Consider the following 25,479-nt stretch of genomic DNA (forward strand, 5'->3'; position numbering starts at 1 on the left):
CTTTTTTCCCTGGGAGTTAGTTATATGTCAGATAGTTACCTAGAACTCTAACACATGTGCTTTTCCCATACCCCAAACCCACTCCTTGGAGATGGTTTGTACGGAAAGGCATTTTAGTGATCAGTGATTATAGAATCACAGGATATCATTCTGGAAGCATAGTTACTTGATAATTTCTCATTCAAAATCTAAACTCGCTCTTAGGAAGAGCTGTTGTAGTAAATAGATCAATTGCTATTTTTATACTATCATCATAATAATCTAGAAGAAAAAGTGCTGTACTAAGCACTTTAAATACATTATATAATATGCAAAAAATATAGGCATGTGAAAACACGTGCACACACACTTTTCCAAACCCCCCCAAAGATGTTGCTTTTGAAATATGCTCACTTATTATATCATCTTCCTGAATAAATAACTGGGAAATAGCTAAACTATTTGGCTTGAGAAACTGAATTCTTCCAAATGTGGATGTTTGAGTATAAGCCAACACTGTTAATTTTACTGGAATATCCAAATGCAAGTATCTGGATGTGAGTATATTAACAAGAATCATATTTCTATTTCAAATGGCTTAAATATTAGTTTGCAATATTATACATGTTTTAATACAAAACTATTATTACCAGTCTCTTTTATCTAAGCCACTGAACAAACCTTAGTATTCACAAATTGTCTTCATCTTCAGACTTCAAACAGTGACGGATAATGTCTGTCGTCTTTTAGTTGTCTGATACTACAGACATGCTACAGTGTGTACTGCAGGGGTTGTGTACCTCAAACTACATATTTTAAATTGCTTATGTATGTATATTTTGCTTTATTACAAAGAAGATTGGATGCAGCTTACAATCTTAGCAGATTGAACTGATGCAAATCTGCTTTGACCCCCATCTACCCCCACCACCAGCAATTACAAGCACATAGAAGTGTCAGATGAAATATATTCAAAAAAACTCAAATATTTTTGCAATTTAAAGCCAATCTCAAAAAAAAAAAAGTCTACTCCCAAAGTATCAGCAAAGAGTAAAGAACAAAAATACAACAATAAGAGAGTGGTCTTATGCCACAGAGGTTTAAATTATTAATTTTTGAACCTGAAGCTAGACTTACTACAACATGAATGAAACTCAAAAGCCTTATGCTAAGTGAAAAAACACAACTCAAAAGGTTATGTACTGGGCTACTGGTTACAGATAGAATGGAATAGACTCATTTCTCTCTGCTCCTCCCTGGTAAATACAGCTGAAGACCCTGGACTAATTATAACAGACAATCGTAAGAGGACTCTGAAAGGTGGAAAGAAGAGAGCATACTGGGTGGGGAATCTCTGCTCTTGAGGAATGACATGATGGCAAGTTCTCTGTTTTTTTCTTTTCTTACTTTTTCTTATCTTTTCTTTAAATAAATATTTTATATATCCTGACTGGGCATTGGATTAATGTGTAATATGGAACACCAAACGGGCACATACCCGAAAAAGCCCAAAGAAAAACCTGATTTCTCAGCCAAAATGTGAGGAAAGGGGTAGCCTAGGATGATAGAAATTTTTTGACAAATAATTGCCCAACCCCAAGCAAACACCATGAGTGCCCCTCCCAACTCCCTTCCCCTGTGGGGTCAGTGGAGACTGAGTGAGGAGTCTGGACTTCACACTGTTCTCCTGGTGGTGGCAGGGGGAGCCCTTCACCTTCTTAGCTAGAGAGTTGGAGAATCTCGAAGAGAGGAAGAAGCAGGAGAAAGAGATTCTTTAAACTTACAGAGGAAGCCCTGGGCAGATCCTTGAGCAACCCACGTGTGAAAATGACCCAAATTATCACACCTAAGGGATCAAGGACTGAACTGTAATGTGGAATAACACCCAGGTTTTCAGAGTGATATCTTAGTGGTATACTTCATAAAAGGAGTCGATTAGAATAGCACTGCAAAGGTGCACTGCAGAGGTTCTGAAAATTAAGTTGTCATTGGATCCACAACCCTCAAAAGTAGGTCAAGACCTACAGGCTAAACCTACACAGGGTGACTACCTGCTAAAATCGAAGACTTAAATAGGACCCAGAATCTCCTAACATAATAGTCAAAATATCCAGGATACAATTGCTAATCACTAGTCACACCAAGAACCAGTAAAATTACCACCTGAATGATAAAAGGTAGATGCTGGTGCCAAGATGGCTCAGATGTAGGCAGTATCTCACAAGGATTTTAAAGCCGTTATCATTAAAAATGCTTCAATGAGCAATGCTTAAAACAAATGAAACAAAGAAATTATCAGCAAAGAAATAGAAGCTATATAAAAGAGCCAGACGAATGGCTCAACCCACGGAAGAATTAGTAACCTGAGATATAATGGACATTTAAAATATTAAGAATACCATGGAAAACTATGCCCATACATTTGACAAAAAGGTTAAAAATGAAAAACTGTGTATAAAAGTATAGCTTAGCAGTTTAACTTAAAAAAGAAATTCAGAATAAAAACAAAAAAAACTTAAAAGTGAATCAGTCAAAATGAACCATTCAAATAAAGCACTGGGATTATATAATTTTATATTAGTTATTATTCAAGGAAATATAACCTCTGTTATACAGAGTGATTCAGTAAATAGAAAAAGAGGAGAAAAGCATCATTACTATTTGGTTAAATTTTTATCTTAAGCTGATAGGCTAAATTTTAACTTAGGTTTTTAACCGAGATTTCTTTTATAGCAGGAGTACAAATGATTTATTTCCAAATAACAAAACGCCAAACTCTACCATTCAGAAAATGTCAAACACCCAAGGATATTTTAACCATGGGCAATATATATTACTAGGTAACTAAGTTGCTCCTTTTTTAAAAAAATTTTTTTTAATAGACTTTTTCTATGAGCTAGTGAAATGATGGAGGGCATCTAACCAGAATGGTGGTTTTGATTTAGGGATAGTTAATCAGGAACCATTATTTCTGACAGTAATTAGGAAGTGGATCCAGTTTTCTGTTACAGTCACTCACATATATATTACAACAAAATATATACATCTGTGACAACAGAATTATCTTTTCAGTCAGTGAGAGACTGCTCATCCTTCTATTTTCTGTACCAGAAGCAGGACAAATGAGAATACAGAAGTACCCGGATAGTTTATTCAAACTGTTATAAAGTCAGAAAAGCATAGTTAAAGAGATGTGTGGTGGGTGAGAATGAACGCATTCCTGTTCGCTTTATAGGACACTACAATCTGTTCCTCCAGAGGCAATACCTACTCAGCCTTCTCTCACAATAGCGTTAAGGCACAGGTTCTAATCATCATCAGTAACTGAAGATCTATATTGAGTTCTCCGTTACTGTTTTACTTAAAACCAATTTCTAGGGTGTGCAGGATAGTGAGGTCTTTGTGAGCTTCCACCATGGCGTACCGGGGCCAGGGCCAGAAGGTGCAGAAGGTGCAGAAGGTGATGGTGCAGCCCATCAATCTCATCTTCAGATACTTGCAAATTAGATCTCGGATTCAGGTGTGGCTTTATGAGCAAGTGAATATGCGGATAGAGGGCTGTATCATTGGTTTTGATGGGTATATGAACCTCGTATTAGATGATGCAGAAGAGATTCATTCTAAGACAAAGTCAAGAAAACAGCTGAGTCGGATCATGCTAAAAGGAGATAACATTACTTTGCTCCAAAGTGTCTTCAACTAGAAATGATCAATGAAGTGAGAAATTGTTGAGAAGGCAATACAGTTTTTTTAGGTGTCCTTTGTTAGAAGTGTAGTTAAGGCATTTATTCATATTGTTTTGCTCACCTTTATGTTATTACCAGATGACAGTAAATGCTGTGGGATTGTTTTTATTAAAATATTTACATTGTTTCCTTCTAAGAGCAAACAAACAAACAATTTCCACCTTTGGAAGGATATGCCAGGGAAATATCAATAAAAATGTCCCTCTTAGTGTAGATGTAAATGGCTGTTGCCTTTCTGGAGGCAAATGGACAGCATATATTAAAATTTAAATGTGAATACAGTTTGAGCCAGTAGTTATTTTGTTTAAAAGCAAGGAATAGAGAGTAGTTATTAAGAACACTGATCCTGATGCTAAAAAGGATGTGTGAAACTCCCAGATCTAGCACTTACTAGCTGTGTGAACTTAGACAAGTCACTTTTTACCTTCAGTGCAATGAAAAGATAATAATAACACCTTTCTCACATAACACAGTGCTTGGCACATAATATTATCTTAAAGAAATCATTGTACAAGTGCACCAAGCGGCATATACAAGAATCTTCCTAACAGTATTTTTCTAAAAGCTTAAAACAATAAACTACTTAAATGACAACTAGCATAGAAGTTGCTAAAGACTTACATTTAGATATCTTGGATCACTGTACCCCTGTACATAAATGAGATATATTTCATACTACAGAATATCAATAGCTTCAATACAAATTGAATGGGAAAAATTGCAGATTGACATAAATCATATTATTTAATTTTCCTGTAAAATGTAAAAAACCTATTTGTCTTATAGCTATTTTAATAAATGTATTTAAGTCTCTAGAAAGAGATCTAAAAGTATAAATACCAAATTGATAGCAGTAGATACTTTGGGGAGAGGACTGGAATTTTGATGAGATCGAGGCAATTTTTCTCATATATAAAGTTTTCGTTTTTACAAGATATATGTGTGTGTCACTTAATTTAAACAAATTTAAAATTAAATAAAAACAGCACAAATTTTATAAGTTGTTTTCACAGTGTGGTCACGTAAAGAAATATTGACCAGAGACCATCAATGTTGCATTTGGAGAATAAATTTTGAATATGTATTTAAATGGTATGCTTGTCTGTTAAGCCAGTGGACCTTTGCTTTGTGATAATAAATGAGCAGATATTTAGAAATAAGACAAATTTATCTTTTGGTCCAAGCAACCTGGACCTTATCCATAGAGTTAATAAGCACCCTCAAAATTTGAGGAATGAAAAATCCTGCCTGGATGCTTTATATATTTAAGTTTTTAAATCAAGTATGGTACATGAAGGAACATTTCATAGCCCAGGCAGGAGAAGCCTTTGGTATATAAAGTTCAGAGTATTGGTTTTCATTTACAAAACTTATTTTGCCAATATATGAGAAGTTGACAGTTTATATCTGGGCTCCTAAGCCCTCATTCATCAAAGTCACATGACCCATCACTAGTTCCCTAGTTTCTCATTCCTGGATTTACTGGTCAGTATTTAGGTGCTGAAGAACAATTAAATGGGACACAAAAAATAAAGCTTAAAGGGCTATTTTTAAAAGATTATATATCTTAGAATGCATCAATTGCCACAAACAGGATAATGGAAAGATTGAAATAAACCTTTTCCAATTTGCCATCTATTCAACTCAAAGTAAAACCTGAAGGATTCAGAGGAGAAGCCATGTATGTGATTGGGAACAAACACAGTGCTAAGAATTTTATTTTTATCTTCAGAATTAGATTATAAAATATTACCATTTTTCATCACATTTCTTTTTCTAGTAGATCTAAAAACAAATCCGAAAACATCATAATGTCATGAAATTGTGATATTCGTAAAGCTCCATCTTGATCAGATTAAAGTAATGAGAAGGTCCACATACTAAAAAGTTAATGGTACACCCTTAATATGTAATAATGTATTAAATAATGTATTAAAAAATGCATTAAGCCCTAAAACAAGTGTAAGCAAGTATAACAGAGTTCTGCTTTTTCCTTTGATTACAAAGTTGGTGTTTTATTGAAAATTCTTAATAGAACACTAACCAAAATCACTGTGTATATTTTTCTGCTGCTCTAAACATTTAGTTTACCTTTTGGGTAAGCTGGGATTAAGTTCTCCAAAAAAATAGAGGAACTCTACAAGCAATTAATAAAGGAATGAAATGGACACATAGTAGTCTCATTAGAAACTATTATAATATTCCTAATTATACATATATTCTGATACATAATGAGATATTCTCTGTTTTTTAACTCTGAGCTAAAACTATTTTCATATTTCAAATATTTCATATTAACTCAAATGTCAGCTTTACTTTGTATATGTTATATATCTTTTTAATATATTATCAGTGTTTTTATTGACCAGTGTCATTTGAGAAAAAGTTGTATCATCTCATTAAAGATAATTGTAGTTGATGAATTCATGAAAAAGAGGAAGGATGTGTAAATGCATAACTAGACTGTCTTACTACATAATAATTTTTTTTTTTTTTTTTTTTTGGCGGTACGCGGGCCTCTCACTGTTGTGGCCTCTCCCGTTGCGGAGCTCAGGCTCCGGACGCGCAGGCTCAGCGGCCATGGCTCACGGGCCTAGCCGCTCCGCGGCATGTGGGATCTTCCCGGACCGGGGCACGAACCCGTGTCCCCTGCATCGGCAGGCGGACTCCCAACCACTGCGCCACCAGGGAAGCCCCTACATAATAATTTATATATAAAGTTCTAAAATGGACAGTGCATTCTATATTTAAGCAAGTAACTGCAAATACATTAGTTTATAAATTTGTAACATTATAATTTTAATGTGGATCACATACATTGACTTTTCAAAAAAAAGTTTTATTCTGAAAAGTATGCTAAACCTCTTAGTGATTGCAAATAAAATTTAGGCAAAAGAAAAATGTATCATTTCACTATTTTGAGATTTTTGAAGGATGAAAGTTTGTCTTAACTCGTTATCTCCAGCACTTTATCCTATGCAAATACTCAGAAGGTATCTACTTCTAACTAAAGTTCATAAAACTTTAGTGGAAAAATACAAGACTATTCAGATATGTGATGATAAGTTTAGAGATGCTGATTAGCTGAACTCATATCCATTAATCCATGGTTATCAAGCTATTTTAAGCCAACCTAAATATATCCAAATATACATCTTCTTAATCTTACTGTCCTGGATTTTGAATACAAGCACATGTGTAACCCTGAATTACTGAGGTAATTATGGTTGTGTGCTGACCTGCCTAGATGAGTAGTGATTTGGGGCTCCCATTACCTTGGCATCTGTTCTGAGTTAATAAAAATAAAATTCAGCATGTTTCTTGTTTGTTTGATTTGGTTTTCTTGTTCTGTTCTTCCACACCTACAAATGTGACTATAGGAAAATCAGAGCTGTGAAAAAGTTTATGAGAAATCAATAAATACTAGTGACATTTACGTTTCATCACCTCATAATAGGCGTCTACTTGAACTTTATCAGCATTCTGAAAGTCGATGAAACAAATGATAATGACAGAATAATGGCCAAGTAACACTTGAAGTGAGAGTTCTATATAAAAATTATGTATATGTATATATTTAACATGGTCAAACTTTAGGGAAAATCTCAGATTCTCAAAGATTTAATTGTACCTATATACTAAGAAACAAAAAATGCCTTTTAGAAAAAGAAAAAAATCAATCTAAACTGTGTTTCTCTTCACGGACTCTTTTTTTTTTTTTTTTTTTTAACATCTTTATTCACGGACTCTTTAAATACTTGGTGGCATCTCAAAGCCTGTGTTTTACTTATGTATTGAATATTACTGCATAGAAAACCATCCTAAAGTTCATGGTGCAAAGTGACAACTATTTTATTATGGTCATGGATTCTGAGGTGCAGGGATTTGGAAAGGGCTCCTTACGGTCAGCATGTCTCTCTTCTATAATGTCAGAGACCTTACTTGCAAGATAAATCCACAGCTGGAGGCTGGAATCATCTAAAGTTTATTCATTCACTAGTCTGGTGTTTAATGGTGGCTTTTGCCTGGGACCTCAGAAGGGGCTCTTCACCAGAGCTCCTACACGGGGCTTCTTCATGTGATTCTTTGTTTCCTAACTGCGTGGTGACTGAATTCCAAGAGCAAGCATCCCGAGAGAACTAGGTGGAAATGGTATCATCTTCTGTGAACTTTAATGACATATCCCGAGAAGTTACAAGATTGCCCAAATTCAAAGAAGAGGGACATATAGACCTTATTGCTTGCTGGTCCGTGTGTTACAATCACAATGTAAGAAAATCATGTGGGATAGAAGATACTGTTGTGGCTGTTTATGGAAAATGCAATCTGGCCCAGGCAGATTGAAGGGACACTACACGAGGGAAAATATACAAATGGACCAATAAACAGAAGAGAAGACCACCAGGGTCATTAGTCATCAGAGAAATGCAAATGAAAACCACAACAAATTATTACTACACACCCACTGGAATGGCTAATTAAAGAGATAGAATAGACCTAGTGTTAGTATGTGGAGCAATTGCAACCCTCATGTATTGCCAATGGGAATACCAAGAGCATAACCACTTTGGAAAATAGCTTGGCAGTTTCTCACAAAGTCAGAAATACCCTTTACCATATAATCCAGCCGTTGCACTCCAAGTTTTTGACCCAAGAGAAATTAAGACATATGTCCACACAAATATTTCTGTATGAATGTTTATAGCAGCTTTTTTTCATATTAGCAAAAATCTGGAAGCAACTCAAAGCCCATCAGTCGGTGAATAAATAATCAAATTTTTGTGTTTATGGAATTCTACTCATCAATAAAAGGGAAGAAATTACCAGTACATGCAACAACATGGAAAGTTTTAAAAGACATTATGCTGTGCAAAAGGAGCCATGGAAAAGAGTTTCATTTATAAAAAGATTTCATTTATATGAAATTCCAGAAAACATCAAAGTAATCTATAATGACCAAGAACAGACTGGTGGTTGTCTGAGACTGAGAGTGGGTAAGAGGAAAACCACCTTCTGGAAGCTGGAGTGTAAGCCTGCTTTACTTTTAGCCAATCATGTACTCCCCTTCAGGAATTTGAATCTAAGGAGATGGTGTGGTGATGGAAGGGTGGTTGAGAATTTAGTCACGCCCTTGATGACATGCTGACAACATCTAAGTCTGGGAAAATGATGCCAAGTTAGTATCATATCCTGGCAGTTTCTGTAGCATGGCGTTGATTGTGTCTCCATTACTCAGATCCCTTTGTTTTCTAGTCATCTTCTGAGCTTGGTTCTTAAGCTTTCCTATTGATTCTGTAAGCTGCAGCTATTCTTCCAATAAATTTACATTCGGCTGAAGTTACTTTGAGTAAGCTTCTGTTGCCTTAAAAAAAGAACCCTGACTGGAACAGACTCCTAGGTGCTGAATAATGGAAATTTTTCTTATTATGCAGCAGGAAAACTTTTCAGTAGGGAATTAAATAGGAAAGTACTATTGTGTGCAATATACCTAATGATACCATTGTTTTCAGTGCACCCTGGCTTACATTACAATCGTATTCTAAGAATCATCATACTTCATCTTAATTTTGCAGAAGATAGTAATAAATGACCTGGTTTCTTGATCTTTCATCTGTCAAGGTCCCTCATTTGGGGACGCTTAATTTTAAAACTCAGACTCAAATCAATATCCCCCTCTGGAATAATCTCCTTTCTATTGGAGGGTTTCTTACTGTCTCAGTTAATGATTCTATTGATCAGCTTCAAGTTCACCTTTGATGCTGATTCTGCTCTTATTTCTAATAACTGGCTCTTGGCTGTATACTTGGCAAAGGCTTTATCTTCTTACTCTAGTTAATTCACTAGATCTTTGTCATTTCCCCATCCCTGAGCAGACATTTTAGTACTGAGTCCCTTTAATTGCTTTGGTACTACCTTAAGCCAAGCCTCCATCATGTTGAGCATTGCCTTTTAGTACTTCTATTGATTACCAGTCAACAGATTTCACTAACACCGTTTTCCTGCCAGAACATCCCCTGGCTGCCCTCCAGTGGACATTGCTGATTACGTGGGCAGGCTGCCTGCTTGCTTATCTTTCTGCCTACTGCCTGCTGGCAAATCCCCTAACACTCAAGTAGCCAGTCCAGATTCTCACTATTAATTGCCAGAAACTTCTCAGACCGTGTTTCCTATAGCTTGATGAAGTCTCTGGTTCCTAGGTCTCTTGGTGTGTCTACTCAGTTTTGATGGATGATCTGGTAAAATCATAACTTTTGTTTTCATTTTTAGTGTAGTTAAAATCCATTTTTATTCTTATACTTGGCCTGGTTAGATTAGATTAGGTTTCTTATATTATGTAGTCTCTTTTTTTCTCTCTCTCTCTCTCAATATAGTTAGAGAAACTTTCATCATGATTGAAGCCACCTGGGAAATTTCTGGAAACATTCTCCAAATTTTAAAATTATATAAGAAGATAGTAGAGTCTTTGTAATACTGTGAATTTACTTCCTCTGTCTGAAAACAGGTACATAACAGAGGCTGAATTTCAACAGAAGCAGAGACTAGATTTTCTCAGTGTCCTACATATTTTCATTTCATTTCATTTTCATTATGTTTTAGATTAGAGTTATTTTTTGATAAGATCAATATAATAATAGAGCATTGTTGGTCAAAACATGTAACATCAATATTTGGAGATAAATTTTTTTTCTCCTATTGCCTCACAAAATAAACATTTTTAAAGACCATCTTTTTAATGTATGTAAGTGTAGAAGCAAAATCTACCTAAACATTTTATACTTTTCATAATATAAAACCACTTGGAACTGGGACTCTGCCAGGTTTATGAATGCATCCATGCTGTTTATCTGGATCGGCACTTTGGAATGTTTATCAGGCCAGATGTACACTCTATACTTCCTAATGAAAGATAGGCAGATGTGGGAATATATTTTGTATTGGGATTAATATAATTTTTAATATTTGGATTAATATAAATGCCTGTTTAAAGTTAGCAGAGGCATTTAATTATATTCCATTTCAAAGGACATTTCATTCTGTTTATTTGGAATTTTATTCATAAGAACAATATCAAATTAATGTTATATATACAGTTATGATTAGCCTTTCTTTACATAAATTATTTATTATTTATCATTCATGGACAAAAGTGTAAAAACAAACTATCTATTACTACATGTATCAAGATCAGGACTGTTGATATGATAGTTAATGGTTCTCATCATCCCATTGATTTGGGTTGGCTCTTGATCTCCCAGAACGGTAATGACCTAAGGAGCAGATTTCAGTTTACTCTTACCAAAGTTTGTTACAGAAGAATAGCTTGACAATAGCTATGCTTATATTGAAACCACTGGGCCAGCATTCTTAAGCATTGAAATAAAGATTGCAAGCAGTTCCATCACTAAGATGTTTAAGGGTGTAGTTTGTGCCCAATTCATTCAGATAGACCCACATTAGGGCAATATTCTTTCCTTTTCTTTTCTACCCTCCAACACTAAATCAGATGGTTTTGATACTCTATGATTTTATTCTCAATTAAGTGAATTTCTTCACTTGCTTTTTGAACTTAGGCTAAATTGACTTTTATCTTTTCCTTCTGTCTTATGCTGTGGTATTGTGGTTGATTACACCTACGTGGATGAAAATCCAAATTTATTTTAAGGATATTGTTGATTTTGCCTATATTCATATTTGTGACATTTTTCTGTGTTAGGATATGGTAAATTTTGGAATAAGAAATGTGTTAAGTGCCTCAATTTTCACAAGAGGAAGTTATATTTATTACCTGCTTATCTGGAGCACTGAAGTATTTGCAGTAAGTAATTGTTTATTTGCATTTTAGGTACATGTATAACTTTCCCTTAATGTCCCTAAGGACTTGAGAAAAGTACTGTTCACAAAATCCACGCTGTAGTGACAGTTTAAGAGATAATTGGTTATTCTGGGTGTTCCAATTTAGATCCCCAGAGAACAATGCACTTGGACTACATTAACTCAGCTTCTTGAAGAAATGCTTTTGTTTTCATGGAGAGCTAGGTAAACATACTCATCTGATAATATTTCTGCAATCCCTTGTACCTTCATCCCTCTTTATTCTAAATAGCTTCTGATCTTTATTTTCATCTTTATTTTACTTGATTAGTTCTAACAGCCTAACATTTTTCAAACAGTTCTAGATACAGATATAAAATATCTGAACAATACTCTCTTCTCCCTGGTTGGAGGATTATCTTTTGCTATCTTATCCTAAGCCCTCCAGTATGTTAACTGATTCAGAGCAGTATAAGCTTTTGCATTTTCCCATTCGCTTCGTTATTTTGCCTGTTCTTTATTGAATACCTACTTACTCTGTGCAAGGTAGAGTAGAAAGTATGATATATCTTTTTTCTCATTAAATCCTTACAACTGCATATTTGGAGGCAAAATACAGATTTAGAAGTTAATCAACTGGTATTAAATAGATAATTAAAAACAAGTGCCTGATTGTTTTTAAACAATTGGTATGATTTTTTAAAAAATAACAAATTAGCTCCCTAACATTGTCTCTAAACACGACTTCCATTTTTCTGCACTATTATAGTTAACAAAATCAAAGGCCTGGGACTTCCCGGGTGGCGCAGTGGTTAAGAATCCGCCTGCCAATGCAGAGAACACGGGTTCGAGCCCTGGTCTGGGAAGATCCCACATGCCGCGGAGCTACTAAGCCCATGCACCACAACTACTGAGCCCGTGTGCCACAACTACTGAAGCCCATGCGCCTAGAGCCCACGCTCCACAACAAGATAAGCCACTGCATTGAGAAGCCTGTGCACCTCAATGAAAACCCAATGCAGCCAATAACTAACTAACTAACTAAATACATAAATAAATTTATATTAAAAAAATCAAAGGCCTGAATTTACAGTAAAAGGGATTAAAAATAAAATAAGATGTATGTATGGACTGATGGCTGGGTAAAAATATGATAATGCAAATACAGCAAAATGTTATTTGTAGGATCTAGGTGGTACACATTTGAGAGTTCATTGTATAATTCTTTCAAATCTTTTCATAACAAAATGCTGGGAAAAATAAATACTTGGTTTTCTCATAGTATGTTGGTCCTTGCCTACTCAGGCAGTGTGTTTGTTGCTGTATGATTTGAAGGTACCACTTTGCTGATATGTAAGGAAATAGAGCATAGTGACCAAAAACACAGTGTCTGGAGTTGCATGTTTTTACTTACTTTCTGGGTCCTCCACTTACTAGCACTTGAACTTCAGGATTCCTCATCTGTGTACCAGGAAAAACATAGTACCTACCCCATATGACTATAGGTTAGATGAGAAGATGAATGGAAGGCACTTAGAAAAATGACTGGTACATGTTAAGAGCTCAATAAATATTAGCTATTATTATTACTTATCTTATGGTGCAAGTGTAGATATTGCTGATTTTTCTCTGCTGTACTCTTGTTAGCCAGAAGTAGGTTTCAAAATCAACAGCCTATGGATATTTGCCTTCTAATCCCTGACCTTACCCAAAAGAAGGAATGTTGGTAGGATCCCCCCCCATATGTCATATTTTTGTATATTTTAGCTTTTCTATTTTAGAAACAGTATTATAATCAACATGAATCTTTAATTTGGTGGTGTTTATACTGCATCTCTTCTACTAAGGCATGGAAGACTATTATTAAGTTGCAGTCAACAGTGTCTTGAAATAAATAACGTTAAAACTTGTGATCCACTCTCTCCAATTTCAAGTGTTAGGTATGAGTTGACAGTCATTAAGTTAAACTACAGTGAGAGAAGTGAATTGCTAATGACTTTTTAAAAACTAAAGCTATTAGTTAGCATATATTGCCTAGTAACCCAATTATATGTCTTTTTTTGTCCAACACCAATTTTGCTCAAAGGTAGATGAATTACAACATATTTTATACAAGTACTATTACAGTTTTCTCCTTTGCACAATAAAATTAAAACACCTTTGTCATTTGCTTGTATAGGGGTTACATCAGGTAAAAATAATATTTGGTTGGGCTTCCCTGGTGGCACAGTGGTTGAGAGTCCGCCTGCCAATGCAGGGGACATGGGTTCGGGCCCGGTCCGGGAGGATCCCACGTGCCGCAGAGCGGCTAAGCCCGTGAGCCATGGCCGCTGAGCCTGCGCGTCCGGAGCCTGTGCTCCGCAACGGGAGAGGTCACAACAGTGAGAGGCCCGCGTACCGCAAATAATAATAATAATAATAATAATAATATTTGCTTAATTAATAGGGTTGTGATATCTAAACCGTAGCAGAACTAACTAAATATTGATTCAGGAAATGTTTACAAATTAAGTACCATATGAAAACAAACAAGCGTCTTCTTTTGCATGTCTACTCAAAACAGTATGCTATAGCTGTCAATATCTTCAAATGAAAACCTCTCTTGTATTTCTTTTTTTTTTAATTGAAGTATAGTTGATATACTTGTGTTAGTTTCTGGTGTACAGCAAAGTGATTCAGTCATACATGTATATTCTTTTTCATATTCTTTTCCATATGGTTTATTACAGGATATTGAATATAGTTCCCTGTGCTATACAGTAGGATCTTGTTGTTTAGTCATTCTATATGTAATAATTTGCATCTGCTAATCCCAAACTCCCAATCCAACCCCCCCACCCCCTCCCTCTTGGCAACCACAAGTCAGTTCTCTATGTCTGTGAGTTCTGTTTCTGTTTCATAGATAAGTTCATTTGTGTCATATTTTAGATTCCACGTGTAAGTGATATCGTATGGTGTTTGTCTTTCTCTTTCTGACTTACTTCGCTTAGTATGATAATCTCTAGGTCCATCCATGTAGCTGCAAATGTCATTATTTCATTCCTTTGTATGGCTTCATCTTTTATATTTCTTTCCATTTTTACCAAAGGCAAAACAGAGTGTGATGATCTCCAATCTAATGCCTGATTGATCACCCATTTAGTTCATATTTTAAGACCCCACCTTGTTTGCAAAAGAATCATGACCATGGAATATCTTGAACTCAATATAAATTATAACAGGGAGCAAAAAGGTATTTTCAGTTTTGTAAAATTATCAGTTTTCTGATGGGTAAGTATATTTTTTTAACATTCACAGTTCTTATAGAAACATTACATAAGGCTGAAAGAGAAAAGAAGGGAAAACACAGTAGGATGGTTTCTCTATGCCATATAAATCCCCATTGCAACTTCTGAAACCAGCACACATACAGTGAGAACTCCGTAAATATTTGTTGATGATGATGATAGATTGCACATTTTGTATGCAGTACCGTCAGTGCATGAGCACATTGCTTGTGTTTCTAAAACCAAAGCAAGCAGTAATGTTGACAAATGACCACATTCTCAGGTGCTTCTAAGTACTGGTGGTTCAAAGTCAGGGGCCTTTATCCATTTATCAAGACTGTAACTGAAATTCAGCTGCAATATGTTTGTCCAACTTGAGCGTTTAAGCATAAACACTATTTATGGGGAGTTACTTCTTTTCTCTTTAGATAGGTCTTGAGCTCAGACTTTCTTTTCATGTATGCTGGACACATACAGAAACCCTGGCTTCCGTATGAAGTATGAGGTTTCTGTACCCTAAAAAGTGAAAATAATAATTTAGGAAAAAACCCTCCGTTCCATCTTGTTAAGTTAAACTAGGTTATTGCAGCACTTTGGCTTTCAGTTTTTGAAACCAGAAGAGGCGGTCTTTGAATCTTATGCCACCTGTTTCTAGCTTTCTGTCCTCAGACACATTAACTGGACCTTGTCAAGTCTTAATAAAAGTCAACTGTAAAATGCTGCTACTAAGAATTCCTATCTCACAAAGTTTGTGTGAGGATCAGACGACATAATGTATATTATGCATTTAAAAGAATAGCTGGTATATATTAAGTATTAGCTAAAATACCAACGTGCAGGTGTTTTAATACAAAAACATCCAGGTCAGATAACTATTTTCTAACCACCACATTAGTACATTTCCTATTATTCCTGTTGTTTATCCAGTCTCTTTTTTGCCTGATCCTTTGTAACCAGTTCTTAGTTTTCCAAATGTTCCTCCATATCCAAGTGGCTTCCTTAGATTATGAAAGAAGAGGATCTCAACATTACCACTCTTAAAAGCTTTCTAATATGGGAATTTTCAGATGAATATAGAACTATAGAGAAAAGTAAAATTAACTGACTCTTTATACCATATGTAGCCTCAACAGTTATCAACATTTTGCAAATCTTGTTTCTCTATTTATTGAGAACTAAGACCATCTATATCAACATGACTTAGTTGTTTTATTTTCTTTCCAGGAAAACTTTGCTTTGGAAAGATAAGACTGTAAATTTATTAAAATAACTGTACTATTTGCCTCAGGAAATCCCTACAAATCAGTTTATCAAAGATAATAATCTGTTCATCTGGGCAAACATCTCACTTATTAAATAACAATTTCCTTATGAATACTTGCTTTAAGACCCTTGCTACCTTACTGTGTCCACTAGTCCTAAATTATTATATTATGATCTTTGTCCAATTTCATTCAGTTCCCTGCTTTAAACCACTTGAGCCTGAGACACTGGTAAGAGTTTTTCAACATGGCGTTCTCCCTTACCAAAATGATTTTGGACAAACTTAGTGTTGCTCTATTAACAGGTTGTCAGGTGATACTTTGTGAAAATCAGTGCCCACATGTATGATGTGTGTGTGTGTATGCGTGTAAGTAAACAGTTTTTGGAGAAGTTAAAAGTAAAACAAAGATATCATGTCATTTCAACTACAGCATTTTCAGTTGGCATCTCTAACTGATCAGGGCATTTACAATAATACATTCACCATCCCATTATCATACTTAAACATAATTAACGATTATTTCTTAAATCAACTACAACTCAATCCTGATTATCTCAAAGACAATTTAAAATTTCTTTTTCTTTTAAATTAGGATTCAAATAAATTTCATACATTTGGTTACTAGGTCTCTAAAGTCTTATTCCATAACACTGTCCTCACTTTTTTAAAAAAAATGCCATTGATTTATTGGCTAAACCAGGTCATTTGTTCTGTAAAAAGACCTATATTCTAAGTTTTACTTTTCTTTTCTCATGGTATGCTTTTTATTTCTATTCTACATATTACCCCCCATATTTCCTGTAAACTTCAGATAGATCTATGGGCTTTCTTATATTCAGGAACAATATTTTAACAACATATCTTTTGGAGGTACTGTGTATTTCCTACTATATCTTATCAGTAGACATATAATGTAGGGTTGTCCAACTGTTAGTTATAGTAAGACTAATCACTGGGTTCATGTGGTATCAGTGTTATCCCTCAGTTATAAATTTCTCCATCAGAACCTTACCTAAAGGATTGAGCATCCATTGAAGTTTACTGATTACTTCCATTATTTCACTGGATTTTAAAATTGTAATTTTATAATACTCTCTTTCTTTCTGTATTTATTAGCTAAAATTCTCTTACAAAGAACTGCCCTCATCAAGTATTTGATTACTCTGACATAGTTTGTATGGGAAATGGAGGATAAATTTGGATAATTTCCTTCTACTTATGAATTTTCAGAGCAATGAAATTGTGCCCTAGCAGCATCCAGTGATGACCAATAAGGATTTTTTGAGCAACATTATGAACTGCTTTCTTTTTTTTAATGTTTGATGCATTTGCAACTAAAACAAATTGTTCCTTAAAGGCCATCAGAGGCCCTTTATTTTATTTTTTTTAATTTAAATGTAAAATTCTTAAGGACACATTCACAATTCCTGACTATACATATCAGTAAATTATCACAGTGATTATCCTTATGTGACCATCACCCATTCTAAAAAAAAATAATGAAATATTATTAATTCCCCCTTTTTGTCTTACCCTAATCTCTATAATTTCTTTTTTTTAATTACTTTTTATTGGAGTATAGTTGATTTACAACGTTGTATTAGTTTCTGTTGCACAGCAAAGTGATTCAGTTATACATATACATATATCCACTCTTTATTAGACTCTATTCCCATATAGGTCATTACAGAGTATTGAGTAGAGTTCCTTGTGCTATATAGTAGGTTCTTATTAGTTATCAATTTTATATATAGTAGTGTGTATATGTCAATACCAATCTCTATAATTTCTTCCTTACCATAGGTTACCACTATCATGATTTAACAGTATAGATTAGTTTTCCTTATTTTTGAACTTGAAATAATGAAATTGTCCAGTGTATATCCTTCTGTGGATGGGTGTTTTTGCTCAACATTATTTTTGTGAGATTCATCCTTGATGACGCAAGTAGCATCAGTTTGGTCACATTCATTGTGTTCACTCAGTGCATGAATATAATCCAATATATTAGTCTATTTGTTCACCAATACTATGCTGTCATAAATACTTTAGCTCTATCATAAGTGTTGATATACAATAACTTCTCCCAGTTTGTTAAGATTGATTTGGGTTTTTTTTCCATATAAATTTTAGAATCAGCTGGTTCATTTCCACTTAGAAAAAAAAAGAAAGAAAACCAAATTAAAACCTACTGGGATTTTTATTGTAAATTTAATGGTTCTACAGATCAGTTTGGGAAGAATTGTCACACCTATAATGCTGGATAGTCCAATACATGGCTAATTCTGACTTACATAACCCTTCACAATCCATTATACACATTCTTCCTAGTTAATGACTATTTCAAATATTACTGTCTGCTAAAGTGATTTTTTCCAATTTTTCTTTTTATAGATAGCATTATGTCAATTATTTATTTTTGTTCTTAAATATAAAATTATACTCTAATAGTTAACATAATTTTCTGCCTACACGTGGTTTTCCTGTTATCCCCAAATAATTTCTATTCTTATACCCCAGACCCTTGTGGATTTTTCCATTAAAGTTAATGATGGTAGATATGATACACTTAAAGTTTTAGGGAGACAAAATGTACAATCACCAAATGACTCCATTAAAGTTTATGGTGTGTCTGCCTGTTAGATTAGGATACTGTACTGTAATAGCTAGCTATTTTTAGTGTGATGTTACTAGGTTTTTGGGTTTTTTTGTCTCTAGCTAGATTCGTGATTCCAGTGTTTATTTCACTAAATTAATTGTCTCTAAAACCATATAGATTCTGACATAGCCTTGTGCTTTCCTCATGTTATTGTTCTTTCCTTCTGTCCCTCTGGGCTTGCTTTGCTTAGATTAATGCTGAATCATTTGAACTAATGTTTGAAAGGATAGAGGAAGAGCATTTTTTTTTTAAAAGCAGCAATTATTTTGACTTGCCTCCAATGATTTCAGTAAATACATTTTAGTTATCATTTAATAGTTTTATCTCTTCATTGCTTGGTTAAAACGCTTTTATGTCTATTTAGCAGATAAAAGCCTAGCTATTCTTTTTCAAACTTCAGCTGTTCAAAAAGAACAAGTTCAGAGAAGACTTTACTTTTTTCCTTAGGTTATCATGTCTGAGATCAAATGTTATTTGTCACTTTCGAAATGTTTTCAGCAGCCAAACTGGCATTTCAGTTCTTTGAGGACATCCTGCATAATTTTCTGATACATCACAGAAATTTTATTTAAAATAAAGTGAACTTTGATCTCAAACCCTGTCTCTGTTGAAGATTTCAATAAAGTGCTTGATCAAAAGGTCTTGACAGTTTGAAATGGACTGTGAATTGTTGTCAGAATCTGCACAATCAGACTGAAAATTTCCTGAGGAAAAAAATAATCTTCGTGGAGTCATAGTTCTTACTCAGGCACAAGTATCTTAAACCCCTGAAATTTCTCCTTAAAATAATTAAGGTAGGAGGGAGCCATAAGCTCAAGAACAGGGCTTCTCTTCCTCAGCACTACTGACATTTGGAGTCAGAAAATTATTTCTTGTGTGGTGTTCTTCTCTATGTTGTAGGAAGTTTAGTAGTATCTCTGGCCTTTACCCACTAAATGAAAGTACCACCCATCTCCACCCAGTTGAAATGACCAAAAATGTCTACAAACACTGCTAAATGGTCTGTGGGGGGCCAAATCACCACTGACGGAGCACCACTACTCTAGCATGTAATAGCTGTAACTATTTATAGGAGAATTTTTTGTTAATTTGTCTCCCTGTTCCTATTAGAGAAGTGAGCTGAAGAGTAGCAGCTTAGTCTCTTTGGAAGAAGAGTTTCTGGAAGAATTAAATATCAATTCTTTGTCCCTAATCCAACCCATCTCTGTGGGGGAAAGTAAAGATAGGTGATCTGTAAGGATATTCTCATGAATAAAGGAAACAGATCCTGAAAGATCAAAGACAGAGCATACATCAGGAAAAAAATAGCCCACATTAATCCAACCAACATTTCAGAAATACCTGATAGTCAGAAAGAATACAGGAAGACAAATATTATGTGCTAAAGTGTTAGAAAGCCAGGATTCACCATGCTCTAATGAAAAGACAAAAGTAACTGAAAGAAGAGGTAGATAAAAGTAGGCGAAACAAGTGAAATTAGAAATAAGAAAAGATTGCAGGGCAAATAAAATTGAGTAGCAGTTTACAAATCCATTCTGGAAAAAATAAAAAACAGAATATGCAGTATTGTGCATATTCACATTTGTTCAGTGATAAGCCTTTTTGCTTTATATTTGCTGTATTATTTAATTTTCACAACAATCTATGAATTAGGCAATATGAACCAAGGTAGTGTTAATGAGAAGTAAAACCAGATTGTAATTTCAATGCTCTATTATACATGAGTTGCTTGAGAAGTTATAAAACATCAAGAAAAAGACAAACAGATTACTATATGCAGAGATGGTTGTTATGACAAGGGTGGGTAACGTAAATACAAAATACAGAAATAGGTGAAGAGACAAAAGACAAAGAAATAATTACCAATTGATCAATGTAACAAATGATGAGAAGTTGCTTCTTGAGCAACAATAACAACAAAAAGCAACCTGAGGGTGAACATCAAAACAGTTGCTGAACACTAGCAAAATCAGTGTAAGGAAAACTACGTCTAGATACTTTGTCAAATAAGATACATTACAAAGTTAAGTGTAAAAGTCTATAACTTCCAGGAAGAGGGAGAGAGATTATCTAGAAAAGAATGAAAACAAAACTGCCTTTAGACTTTTTTTTCAATGTGAAGTACCAAAAGACAGTGAATTCATACTTTTAGACTTCCTAGGGGGAAAATATGGTAACCTGAGAATCTCAGGTTAAGATCTAAGATAAATTGTTTTTCATTCATGGACACAAATAATTTAATCCTTGAAGAGTAAAGAGTTTAGAAAATATACTGCCCATGCATCTTTCTTCAAAATAGCACTTGAAGACTTTTTCCAAAATTAATTAATACTAAATTCTATACTAGTTAAATCATGACATAAATTGACTTTCCTGAACAGGCTGAATGCCCTGAATGCAATATATCTCTGGATGATTTATTGCCAAATGGGTTCTGCTGCTCAAAGTGCATGTTTTTCAATGCCTGCTGAAGTTTTCTCCCAACAATAATTACAGGATTGGTCTAGTACTAGAAGGTTTTTTATTTGTTTGTTTTATTTTGCTTAATGTCTCATGTGTCTTTCATCTCACAATTTAGTGGGAAAATCTTGTCATTTTTGAGGATGACATAAACTAATTACTTTTGCTGTCCTAAACCAGTAATTGGTAACAATGACTAAACTGTTTTGGAGACCTTGCTGGATGAAATTGCACCCAAAATGAGTTTTCTCGCTATCCACAAGAGCACACTTGAATAGAAAATTATAATAGCCTCACTCTTTTTGTGTGTGTGTGTGTGTGTGTCTGCGTTGGGTCTTCGTTGCTGCATGCAGGCTTTCTCTAGTTGCAGCGAGCAGGGGCTACTCTTGGTTGCGGTGCGCGGGCTTCTCATTGCAGTGGCTTCTCTTGTTGCAGAGCACGGGCTCTAGGCACGCGGGCTTCAGTAGTTGCAGCACGTGGGCTCAGTAGTTGCAGCTCACGGGCTCTAGCGTGTGCAGGCTTCAGTAGTTGTGGCGCATGAGCTCTAGAGCACAGGCTCAGTAGTTGTGGCACATGGGCTTAGTTGCTCCATGGCATGTGAGATCTTCCCGGACTAGGGATCGAACCCATATCCCCTGCACTGGCAGGCAGATTCTTAACCACTGTGCCACCAGGTAAGTCCCTAGCCTCACTCTTGTTAGAGACATATAATGATTGTCTGCGACTGTAAATATTATACTGGATAAGTTAGGCCATTTTTTTTTACTTTATTTTTGTCCCTACCATTTAAAAATCTTCAATGTAGGGTTTATGAATATTCCCAAGTTAACTCTTTTTAAAAATCCAGTATGAATAATGTAAACTATATATGAATATGCAGTAATAAGGATAATAAAGAAATGCACTAAAATGGTGTGTCATTATATCTGGGTGGTGGGATTTTGTGTGATGGTTTTTCATCATCATTATAATTTCCCATATTTTTAGAAATAACTTTTATAATAAAAGTAATAATTTATATCCAATTGATTATAAATGATATTCATTAGAGATACAGAGAAAAATGTATCAAGGCACAAATATTTTGTCAGGGTGGGAAAATGATATTTTTTCTTTCATCTGATTTTCTGTATTTTCTAACCATATCTCAAGAGTCAGCTGCCATCCTTCCCATACCAAAGAAAGCAAGTGATGCCTTTCTCCATTATACATGGGAAAAACCTCAAATTATCTCTCAGGCTTTGTGCTTTTATCTTCTCTGCACTGTTTATATTCCCTCACCCACCCCAATATATCCCTACTCTAAGGTGCTTTTTCTTCTCCATGAAAGTCAATAAGAGACTAACTGAGGAATATCGTGGTTGTCTTCACTGGTCTTTCCACATCTCTAAGACACAAAGTAATCCGAACTCCTCCTGGTGACTTGGGTCAATTACCCCTGTAAGTGTGATGACTCTTTTCCTAGCCTGCCAGAAGTGGGCAGGCATAGACCATAGCTTAATGTTAAACGGGTTTCTTAGGAAATGGATTCCAAAACAAAGAGGGAGAGGGGAGGGGAAGGGAGATTTATCTTTTAACAAAAATTTTTTCCACTCCCCTCCTCCTCCCCCATCTTGGTGGTCAACAATAAAACTAAAACTATATTCTTTGATAAGGAGTTAATGCAAAATAATGATGATAATGACACCCTTAGGGAAATTTAGATTTTCAATGACTAAAAATTAATATACAGGAACAGCTAATATCCATTCACTTCTTGCTTCTGACTTACTCTGGTTCTCCTTTAAAGGTTATTGAAAATGTTAGTAAAGTTGGGACAATGGAAAACTCTAGACTGGGCTTGCCAGTATATTAGCAGTTTATAAGGTTTAGTTTAATGTGGTCTTGCTTCCTTCCTTTGATTAAGCTAGTTTGATTAGGCTAATTTATGCACGTTGCTTGGGAATTATTTTTCAATGCTACTGTTTTGTATGTCGTAAAGAGAAGATTTCTACTTTTATAGGGGTTAAATCTGTATAAATACTTTCCTTCTGATTTCTTTATATTCATTTTGTTTATTTTCTAACATTTTAAAGTGAAATTTTATTAATTTGTTTTGTAGTTTCTTTATTCTTATTGGACAGACTCAGTTGTTCTCTATATAGAACAGCAGCCTCTTAGATGTTACTATGTGTTCTTATTCCCACTATTTTGGGGATACTCTTCAATGGAAGTTTTGACATTTTCTTTAACTTATTTATTTAGGATCCTGTATCTTTGGTTTGTTTCATCTTTTCATGCTTGTTGAGCTTTTGATACCGTTGTGACCACAAAGTTTTATCTGCTTCATGTTTACATTTTGGAATTCATTGCAGTTGTCTTTGGACATATGATATGGTCATTTGTTTCGGTACATATATCTTTGATATCTGATGTTTAAAAAAGAAACAGGCTCAAAATGGAGTCACTTGTGCTAAGCCTCACATCAGCAGACCACAACTTAATTTAAACTAATTACAGTTTCAGCCTCTCTCAAGAGTGGAATTTTTGACCAGTCTGGAGTATCCTGATCAAAACTAGTGAGGTAATCTGCATGATACTCCCCCTCCCCCACCCCAACCTTCCCTCAAAGGAAGGTGACCTTGCCTGAAAGAATTCTTTTGTTTTTTACTTCCCAGTTTCACTCCCTTTCTGCCATTTTGTACAGTTCCTTGAAGTGCTTTTCTACTTGCTAAATTGGATGCTGCCTGAGTCATGAATTGTTGAATAAAGAAAAATAGATCTTCAAGTTCACTCAGTTGAATTCTGTTTCTTAAAAGTGAAAAATAATTTATTCTAATTTCGTAGGGCATTAATTTTAAATGTAAATCTTTCTCATAGTTTTGTTTTTTTTGTTTTTTTCCTTTGGTACGCGGGCCTCTCACTGTTGTGGCCTCTCCCGTTGCAGAGCACAGGCTCCGGACGCGCAGGCTCAGCGGCCATGGCTCACGGGCCCAGCCGCTCCGGGGCATTTGGGATCTTCCCGGACCGGGGCACGAACCCGTGTCCCCTGCATCGGCAGGCGGACTCTCAACCACTGTGCCACCAGGGAAGCCCTATAGTTTTGTTTTTAATATTACTTAAATCTTTATATTTTTGGTTTTTTAAATTATGATCTATCAAGAATTGAGATATTGGTATAAAAATCACATAAAAATTTAATGTTTCTGTCAATTTCTTCTTGTTTTTACAAGTGCTTTATTTTATAAATATAATGTTAAATGACCTTTATCATCATAAAATAATTTCATTGTCCCACTTAATAATTCTGCCTTGAAATTATTGTGGGTGTTAATACTGTATCTTTTTGTTTCATTGGCATGGTGTGTCTTTATTGTTTTCATTTATAGTCAGTTCTTTCAAGGCAATCACTGAGACAATACATGTTCACCTTTTTAATTTTTTGCTTTGTTATTTTTCCTTGACCTTGAGAGTCATATTAATTTTATATATAAATTGTATCCCCTTTGTGTTTATTGTCAAAACTAATAGGACTGGTCTTTCTTTTGAAAGGCCCATTTATTTTATTTTGTGACTTTAAGTTTCCTTTGTTTTGTTTTCTATTGCTGTGCTCTAAATTATGTAAATTGTAATTTTTGTATTTTTATCTCACAGATTTTTTTTTAAAAAGAATTAGGATGAATACATCCTGTTTGATATCCCTTGTTTCCAGATGTTAAGAATGAATTCTTGTTTAAATTAAGTTAGCCATTCCTTCTTATCTACACAATTGATATTCATTTTAATTCTGAGTCTTTCTTTAAAACTATGCTCTTCATGGTACAAAAGTGACAATTTGCTTGTATCCTTGCAATTCAAGATTGTTTATCTATTCTCTTATTTTCTGAAAGACTAGTCAAAATAGAATTTTCTCATAAAATCTTTCTTGTTTTGATTCTGCTGTAGAAATTACTTCATTGGCATCTAACAGTTACAGTTGTAGAAGAGAGAATTAAAGTTAATGAAGCCTTTTTTCTATCCTTCCTGTGGTTAATATGATTCTCTCTATGTGATTATAGTATTCAGTTCTTAATACTGGAAATGTATAACTTCATAATATAGGTTTTGGGTATAGTTAATGTTTATTAAATAATCTTTTTAAGTGTTAAGACTTTCAATTGTGCATATTTATGTTTTTCTTCATTTAAAAAAAGTTTTTCCAGTATATCTGTGTAATTAAAAGAAAAATTTTCCATTTTTCTTAGTTTTTTCTTTAAGCATACTTATTTTCCTATCATCCTTTCTCTAGGAGTATTCACATTTTTGTCCTTCTCA

The 25,479-nt window shown here is 34.6% G+C and overlaps 1 protein-coding gene across 1 annotated transcript; it reads left to right on the forward strand.

Annotated features, from left to right (window-relative positions):
• Window positions 1-3,394: 3,394 nt before the first annotated feature.
• Window positions 3,395-3,682, forward strand: LOC132418358 (small nuclear ribonucleoprotein E-like). The gene has a single exon (XM_060002172.1). The coding sequence runs from the start codon at window positions 3,395-3,397 to the stop codon at window positions 3,680-3,682; it is 288 nt and encodes a 95-aa protein (XP_059858155.1).
• Window positions 3,683-25,479: the final 21,797 nt, after the last annotated feature.

Source organism: Delphinus delphis, chromosome X (genome assembly GCF_949987515.2).
Source record: "Delphinus delphis chromosome X, mDelDel1.2, whole genome shotgun sequence".
Classification (NCBI taxonomy): Eukaryota; Metazoa; Chordata; class Mammalia; order Artiodactyla; family Delphinidae; genus Delphinus; species Delphinus delphis.